The 9,011-nt window shown below is 50.1% G+C and overlaps 1 protein-coding gene across 1 annotated transcript in view; it reads right to left on the bottom strand.

The window, feature by feature from the left end:
• Nucleotides 1-8,068, bottom strand: part of XPNPEP1 (X-prolyl aminopeptidase 1) — a 31,007-nt gene extending 22,939 nt beyond the window's left edge. The window contains exons 1-3 of the mRNA XM_041415884.1: nt 8,041-8,068; nt 6,401-6,496; nt 3,621-3,751 (exon numbers count right to left, since the gene is read on the bottom strand). Of these exons, the coding sequence (XP_041271818.1) occupies nt 3,621-3,737 (117 nt within the window). The 5' untranslated portion in view covers nt 3,738-3,751; nt 6,401-6,496; nt 8,041-8,068. The remainder of the gene's footprint in view (nt 1-3,620; nt 3,752-6,400; nt 6,497-8,040) is intronic.
• Nucleotides 8,069-9,011: the final 943 nt, after the last annotated feature.

Raw genomic sequence — 9,011 nt, forward strand, 5'->3', positions numbered from 1 at the left:
CATTTCATCACTCCCTAGAGACTATTCAGCCTGTTGACTGCTATGACTCCCCTCTCCTACACTTCCCAGCTCAAAGGTGAGACATCATCTCCCAGGGTCCAATGCCAACAGGAGATACTGGAAATTTCCCATCATGGATCACATCACTTAAATACATCCCAAATTATGTACTTGAGTACAAACGAGAACAGCGATTTATTTTCCATTTCTCTTGACCAACACAGCAGAGACTACAGGCTAGTTTCCTTGTGAAAACCTCATGCTATCCCATTCACAGACCAGGGAGTATTTTCAGTGTTTACAATGAACCAAAAGGGCTTTAAAAGGGAGCATCAGGGATCTGGAGGGAAAGACAGTTCATTCGTCTGTCAGTCTGAATTCTTGCACACCCACCTGTTCTGTTCCATGCAGCAACCCCACTGTGCAAAGATGAGCCCATGTTTTGGACAAGCTAAAATTACATGGGGAACACCTGTGTATGCCACACAAAGCATAGACCACAGGCCAGTGAGAACAAGGCATTTCCCTGAGGCCTGTCTTGCAGCTCTGATGGTCTTCAACCTGGCCCTCCTCAGCCCTTTCACATCTGCTTCTCACCACACCTGTCAGTCACACAGACAAAATTGGGGGCGACATCACAAATATCTAAGCCAGGAAGAACCCCCAAAAAATGAGGGCTGCTTATCCCCAGAGCCTGCATGGTTGTGCTGTGAACATGTTGAAGCTCATTCTAGTCTAATGTCAACCAAGATCAGCAATGCAAAGTGCATCTGGCTACCCTTAGAGGCACGACACCAGTGTCATTAAAGAACAAACACTGCAGTGTTCCTGGAGGGAGGGAGGGAGGTATTCACTGCCAAAAACCTAACTGCATTGGTAAGATCTGGAACACACCAGAGCAACCTGTGCACAAGCCCTCTCCTGCTTTATAACTTGGCTGATTCCTCAGCTTAGCACAAGTGTGTGTCAGAGGAGCTAGCCCTGAGCAGAAGACAGCACCTCTGCCAACCCAAACACAGGGCCCTAAGCTGGGCAGGTGCTTCCTTCATGTGGACAACCAGCCAAATCTGACCAAATTTGTTTTGAGTCAAGGCCTGGAGGGTGAAGCCAGCCGCAGTTAAGCTGTGACTGGCTCCAAAACCAAGCTCTAATTCAAACATCATTCTCTCCCATTAAGAAGCAGCTCTTCCAGTCTCTGAATAGTCCCATATGGGTAAACTCCAGATTCAATGTAAACACACACTGACTCAACATAAAAATGGATCCTGCTTTTACCACTGCAACATCCCAAAAGCTCTGACATTTTTAACCAAACCACAAAGGGTTTAGGTGGCTCATTCCTAAAAGCATGGCTTTTCATCCTTTCATGATCCTTGGGCACCTGTAGCCACCCAGCACACATGAAAAGAGGTAGGACTCTTTGGGCTTCATTCCACTTTTGGCTGGGACTGTCCTCCTTTCTCATCAGCCTCAGGACCACCCAGGTCCCCAAGGAAAGAGTCTGTTTCTCTGACTTCTTATCACAGCATCAAAGTTTTCAAAAATTAAAGCAGCCAGCCAACATCCAGGGCTGAGTGCAAGAGCCACAAATCCAAGGCAGCCTTGGTTAAGTCTGAGTCAGGGACAGCTGTGTTTGAGAAGCTCTGCAAGTCTTTCAGTTCCTTACACAACTAAACATGGAAAGCAAAGGCTACAACTGGTAGCAAGACTCCTGGCAGTATGATAATCTAAGCCACCTAGCCTTGCAGGAAAACCAATATTAAAAGGATCACAGAACTCACAGCTCATCAACATTCTCGGTGTTACAAAGTGAAAATAGTCAGCAAGTTGCAGCATCAGGGTGTATCAGCATCAGTCCAATCCAGGGGCTCCTTTGCAACCCAGAAGGGAATAAAGTTTCCTGCAATCTAAACCCTGTGGCAACACCACAGGAGGGAAAGCCCTATTTGTTGACAAGCTCTGTGATGCAAATGCCAGGACAGCCTCAGGAATAGCTGAGAGAGGCAAAGACAGTAATACACATCTTGTTTGGACTGTGGGGAGGAAATGGCTTAGGCCAACAAACACTTGGGTATCATTAAACTACAGTATTCTGACTCATGGAGGGAGCTGCCTAAGAGCAAAATCTGACTGCAAGGCTATAAAGTTCTTGTTTGCACACAGGAAACAAACCCTTGCTTGGAACATGGAGAAGTTTCAAATCACAGGTCATCACAATTTACCTGGAATCAGTAAGGCTGTTCTGGGATCAACAGGTTTCTGCCATTGGCAAAAACTGCATTAATTCCCAACCCTTACAGAAAAAAACCCTGCACCAGCTATTCAGGAGGCACCAGAATCAGCAGTTTTTAGTAATCGCTCCCATTCAGATAGATTCCCTCTGCAGAGAAACCTGACCAACTCGCCCGGCAGGAAATAGCAACATGGGGTTCTCTGCTTAACTGCACTCTGTCAAGGAAAAGAAAGCAACAGAAAAACCCAGAAGTCCTGAGGGTCACATTCTTCAACTCACATGACAGCATTTAATGTCTAGTGAAATGAAACCAGAGTTATATATGGACAGAGGCAGCTTGAGGCAGGAATGCAGCAGACAATAGCAGCTGCAGAAAACGCCTTCCCCCTACCTGCCCAAGTTTGGATCTCCCTGTGAGGAAACATGATGCTGCACATATGGTCCCAGGGCACAGGCAAGTCTGGACCCGGCTCACCCCAGTGCCAAGTCAAGGGCAAAGGTTCTGATTCAGTTGCATTTTGCTCTTGTGCACCCTGGGGTAAAAGGGAGCTTTGGATGTGTGCCAGTAAAGCTTCAGGTCTTTTGTTTCCTGAAAACGGCTGAGGAGGGGAAAACCCTCAGCAGTTCTTGGGTCTCCTAACATAGTGAACAGAAGAGTGAACCTTACACATGAGCAAGCAGGGGAGGTAAAAAGCAGTTCAGCAATTTAAAATTTATGTCACAGACTACAAAATTCTTAACGGAGGAAGCAGCACACAACAGTTACTGCCATGGGTTACCACCCTAGGCCCAGACTTGCCTCCTGTCTTTAGTGCACAGAACATGATGCAGAGCAGCACAGAAAGGGAAGTGTCACTGTAGCCTGCTCCTTCCCTGCCTCTCCTAAGGCCCCTCCATCTGGGATCTGAAGGGCTCTAGCATAAGGCAACAAATTCCACCAATAACTGGATCTAGCAAAGATAAAACTCTGCAACTAAACCTTTGCTACCTTGCTTAAGAGTATGTATTGATTAGGAGGTGCTACTGGAGAAAGTAAAGCCCAGATAAGGCCTGTTCCTCCCCCAGTAAACCCTTTCTTCCCAAAAGCCAGGATGGGCACAGCAAGTACCCTGGCATGCTCCGTTTTCTGCAGTGTGAGGTCCCTGAAGCCAATGTGATGAAAAGCTGTTGGTAGAACATCCAGACTGATTTGTTACAAGAACATAAAAACCTCAGTCTCCAGAGATGACCCCAGAAATGTTTTCCAACACGGTATTTTTCTCAGGTTACCCAGACTTACGCTAGAACCATTAAAGAGAGTGAATGAAGGATGATTTTAGTTATACCCGGCCTTTATTTTTTGCAGGGAAGGGAAGTATGACCATTCCCATAATGCATCCATCCATACCTGGTGGGCATCTCCAGAGGGCACTATGTAGGCTTGCACAGGTTCCTGTACATATCTGGGGTTCTTCATCACCTGCCGCAGTTGCTTCAGCAGCTCTGTTGTAATTTTCGGACTCATCTTCCTAACTGCAACTAAAACAAAGCACGAAACTTCAGTGTTTCTCCAGCCATCCCAGGTCACCCACATGCACAGGCTGGAGGAAGCTGTTTCCACTGGAAACTCCCCTTGAGGACAGCTGTGCCAACATCATCCCTCTCAGACCAGAATTTCACCTGTCTTGTCCCTTCATTTCTTGAGAACAAGAAATCAGGTTAAGGCCAGAGAGTCAAAGCTGGCCTGTCCTGGAAAGGATCTTTCCCACGTGGTGAAGGATGGCATGCTCTGTGGTGATACACTGGTCAACCCCTCCTTGCACGTGGACAGCACCAGGAACAAAGCACCTCAGACACACCCTGTGACAGCCAGGAAAGGTCCTGGCATGGGAGCCAAGTATGCACAGATCAGAACTGCCCCACCTATGAAGTGCACTGAGAGAAACTCTCAGTCTTTTCTCTTCAGGGTCGGGGATGCTGTGGCTTATACACCACAGGAGCACAGGAAGCTAAGAGAGGTAGAGATGCACATCAGGAACTCAGAAATGGACCAATTATACATGCAACTTTTAGAGGGTTTACTGTAGCCCAGAGTTTCATGGTGAACTGCTGACTGAATTAACTCAGACAAAAGAAATCTGCTCCCGAGGACATCAGAGTGATGCATTCACTGGGCACATTGACCTCAGGGCTGCAGACTAGTTCACCTAGCAAGAACACAGCTGTTACAGGAGGAACAGCCATTGAGCTCTCCCAAGTGACTGCCAGAGGACAACTAAGAATGCTTATGGGAATGTTCTCTAAAGACCTTTGGCAAATGCTCTGCAGAGCTCAGCTGGTATCAGGTAGGGGTGGGGCACAGCCTGGATGGCACAGCAGATCAGAGGGAAAACCAAGGGCACAGGCCAGCCTTCCTGGCTGTGTTTTTGCAATGGATGTGTCTTTGGCACAGCAGTGAACACCAGCCTCTCAATGTGCTCCTCCAAAACCCTCACCAGCCAGTGACTGCTGTGAGCACCCTGCTGCTGTGCTGGCACAAGAGATGGCTGCAGTGGGAGGCACACGCTGGCTGCAGAGGATGACTGGTCAGAAAAACTATGAAAATCAAGTAGCCTGAACCTCAGAACTTCTCCACCTTTTTCTTCACGCATATCTCCAAAGTGTACCCAAAGTGGGATCATTCCCTTCCCAGTTTTTTTCTCCCCAGGCCGCTCACATTTTTAAGAACTCTTATAACTTTAAAGCTGTCACTTTCCAGGGCAAGGTGTGTTATGTCTTGCTTGAAGGCCATGCTATGAAGTATTTTATTCTGACCAGTTAATTTCACAGCTCATTTCACAGCCATGTCTACAATCAGGTCATAGAGAGGAGAAGCAAACAGCAACGCAAGTCTCAAACTTTTTTTGCCTATCCAGGCACTTATTCTATTTACACCTCAGTAGCTACCAAGAGTCCCAGATGACATTACACTCTTATGGCAAAACACAGTAAGGCACAGTCCCTGTCCTGAGATATTTGCCATCTGAACAGGAAGGCAGAAGAGCTGCCTCCCTTTCACAAGGTTTGATTTGACCAATGTCATACAGTAGCACTGTGACCAAATCACAAACTGAACCAAGATCTGGTGCATTCAGGTGTAAAGAAAACCCAAGACCACCATTCACAGGTCTCACCACAGGAGGCTTAGAGCACACCAGACTTGCATGAGACTGACTCTGCCCATAGTCAGGTACACAGGCACACTGTCTTTTAAAACACAGAACACAATAAGCAAATCACACTCAAAGGCACCATACTAGTGTATCCTCAAACTGGCATCTCATCCCTTTGCAGGGGATTACACCTCAGATTTATTTCCAGGACAAATTTCATTGTTTTACACAGTGTTTGCAAGCTACACTGAACTTTATAATACTGTGATTGTTTCTGTTTGTCCTCCACAGCGAGCTGCTGTAACACTCTATAACGTTGCTGCTGATTTATGTTCAGATAGAGTGAAACACACAGGAGAGAGAACAACAACATAGTGACTAGCCAGCAGAAATCTGGCTAGAATCTCTTTCTATAAACTCATAAGGACACAGCTTCCTTTCTTGGCCTGTGCTTTGTCTCCAGGAGTCTAGAAGTCTCATATAAATAGGCAAGGCATGACAAGGCTTTACCTTTTAATAAAGCTCCTTGCTGACAAGCCGTGGTTTTCTTAGCAAGATGAGATGCTCTCAAGGACAAAAAAACAATCATTTAAAAAGTACTCTCAAGTTGAAAGATTTGCTTGCTATATTAGAAACACAACTAAGGTAGATTAGTAACAAAACCCAAATTAAGGAGTACTTCTATTTTGGATAACCCCCACATTATAAGAAATGGCTTTCAAAATATTCTTCACAAACTACAATAAAAATTGCCTTCAGTTTCCAGAGAAACAGAAGCTGTTTCCTCAGAGATAGTAGGTAGCCACTTACTCTGGTCACCCCTATAAGTCTTTACAGTTGACTTTTCCTCCCTTGGCCATAATTACAAGCTTCTACAAAGTTCAAACAGCTTCTCTATAATTATTTCTATCATCATTTAATCAGTCCAGAGATTAAAATGAAACACATCTGAAATTAAGGTCATGGCTGTAGCAGTGCAAGAACCACCCCCGTTTCCTGCCCTAACTTTTTCAAAGGTATCAGGCTCCCTTGTTACCTGTCTGTGCAGTTCCCCACGTCTGGATGCCACTTGTCTCTGCTCACACAAAATACCATCCAGCTCTTTGCTCGGCCTTCATAAGCTCCACTGTGCCTGAGAAAGCAAAGGGCAAAACTGAAGTGGCTAACAAACTTTGCCCGCCCATAAAACATTCTCATCCCCCAGCCACAACCTGAAAATGCATTAACACTGTGTTCTTGGTAGTAAGATTAGAGATGCACTGAGGGTGAACCACAAGGGAACAGGGAACATCAAGGGTCAGGCATTTGCTTGTCAAGATTTATGATTAAATCTTGCAAGCGTGTGCTGGTTCATGCCAATTTGTTTTCTCAGTCACTCTATCAGGGGCCACTCCTCATATTACAGATGGGGAAATTAAGGCAGAGCAGGAGTAACATGCAAAGTACCACTGTAGCATGACAAGAGTCAGAGCTGGATCCCAAAATCTGCCACTGTCTAGACATATATTATCTACACCTCACTCAGACTGCAGGAGGCAGCTCTCCAAGAGCCCAGACCATATCCTGCCTGGACAGCATCTCCATCAGACACATGGGGCAAAGAGCAACCACGAAAATGCTGCCAGAGGAGGCAGACACATCCTCCTGCCTCCCACAGGCAGTGATGGGCCGCTGCGAGCCCCGGCACCAGCAATGACTGGGACCACCCTGCCCACTGTGTCACAGCGTGTGCCAGTGCCACACTGGAGAAGGGAGGTGAGGCCAGCAGCTGGGTCTGCCTGTGGCTGCTGCACAGACCACCCTGAGTGTTTATGTCATGTTTTCTTCAGATATGCTCGTCCTTGTGATAATTTCCTCTCCACTTTCTCTTTCATGAACAGTCTTGTTCAAAATTGGCTCGCACAGTTGGGAGCCAGCAGCACCACCTCAAAGCCAGGCTGCTTTGCACACAGGGCAGCCACACACTGAGGCACAAGCCCATTGCTTGTCCCCTCTCACAGCACCTCTAAGTCACCAAACAGAATGGCAGAACTGCTAGGGTTGAAAAGGACCTCTGGTCCAGTCCAAGCCCCCTGCCAAGGCAGGGTCACCTGAAGCAGGTGGCACAGGAACACACCCAGGTGGGTTGTGGATGTCCCCAGGGAAGGAGACACCAAGGCATCCCGGGGCAGCCTGTTCAGTGCTCTGCTACACTCAGTGTAAAGAGCTCTTCCTCATGTTGAGGTGGAACTTCTTGTGGATTAGTTTATGGCCATTGTTCCTCGTCCTGCTGCTGGGCACCACCTCTAAGGGCCTGGCACCATCCTTCTGCACCCACCTTTAAACCATTCACAAGCATTGATGAGATCCCCTCTCAGTCTGTTCTTCTCTAGACTGAACAGGCCCAGCTCCCCCCATATCTCCTCGTAAATGAGATGTTCGTGCCCTGCTGGGCTAAAAGCCTCCCCCAGCCCTCCACAGGACTGCCGAAGCCGCCTGGGCCTGGCCACCCCGGCCGGGCCCGGCTGTCAGTGCTGGATCCTCCGCAGGGCCTGCCTGCCCGGGCTGGGCCCGGAGACCCGCCGGGGACCGGCTGGAGGGGCAAGCCAGGCCCAGGCCGGGCGCGGGGCACAGGTCCCGCTCCCCGCCATCAGCTCGGGGCACCCACCCGGGGCTGCCCCGCTCGCCGCGCCTCACCTGCCGCCGGCCCGCCCGCCGCCGCCACGTCAGCGCCCACGTGGGCCGCCAGGGCCGCCCCCATCGCGTCACCGCTGATGTCACGGGGCGCGCGGGCGGCACCGGCACCGAGTAGGGGACCGTCAGCAACACCGCCGCGCTGCCCGGCGTGGGGACCGCCGTGCCGCGCCGCGCCGCGCCGCGCCCGCCGTGCCGTGCCGTGCCCGCCGGAGCTGTCCGGACGGGGCACGGGGCTCCGTGTCCCGCTGAGGGGAAGGCGGTGTGGAGCCCGCGGCACCGGAGTGCGCTGCAGCCGGACGGGAGCGGAGCGAAGCGCCTGTCCCACAGCTCGGTCAGCGCTCGCCTCCGCGATCCGCTCCGCTCTGAACGTGCAGAGCCCAGCGTGGAGCGATGGGGGCTGCGAGCCGCCAAAGGCGGGCGGAGAAGGAGCCGGGGCAGCGCAGGGGAGGCACCTCCGCGATCCGCCCCGCTCTGAACGTCCAGAGCCCAGCGTGGAGCGATGGAGGCCGCTCAGCGGGGGCTGCGAGCCGCCAAAGGCGGGCGGAGAAGGAGCCGGGGCAGCGCAGGGGAGGCTCGGTCTTACACCTGCTCCCCCCGCACCACACTGCTGGACAGGCTGAAATGACGCACGGTGGAGGAATTCTGTGCTGTGCCGGTGATGATACACTGAAAGAGGTTCTCCAGAGAAGTTGCGGATGCTCCAGCCCTGGAGATACCCAAGGCCAGGCTGGATGGGACTTGGAGCAACCTGGTCCAGTGTCCGTGGTTGACACTGGATGGTCTTTCAGGTCCCTTCCAACCCAAACTATTCTATGATTATATGAAAATCTGGTCATTTACCGTGCATGCTTCCTAATGAAAATACCTTCTACTGTCCTGCTCTGCCCTGACGGTGCTTTAGGTGAACCCCACTGACAGAAACAGGAGGCTGTTACAGAAATGCAGATGTGACAAGATCACCACCAAGAAAG

This window comes from Onychostruthus taczanowskii, unplaced genomic scaffold (assembly GCF_017590055.1).
Source record: "Onychostruthus taczanowskii isolate IOZ18803 unplaced genomic scaffold, ASM1759005v1 scaffold5, whole genome shotgun sequence".
NCBI classification, from domain to species: Eukaryota; Metazoa; Chordata; class Aves; order Passeriformes; family Passeridae; genus Onychostruthus; species Onychostruthus taczanowskii.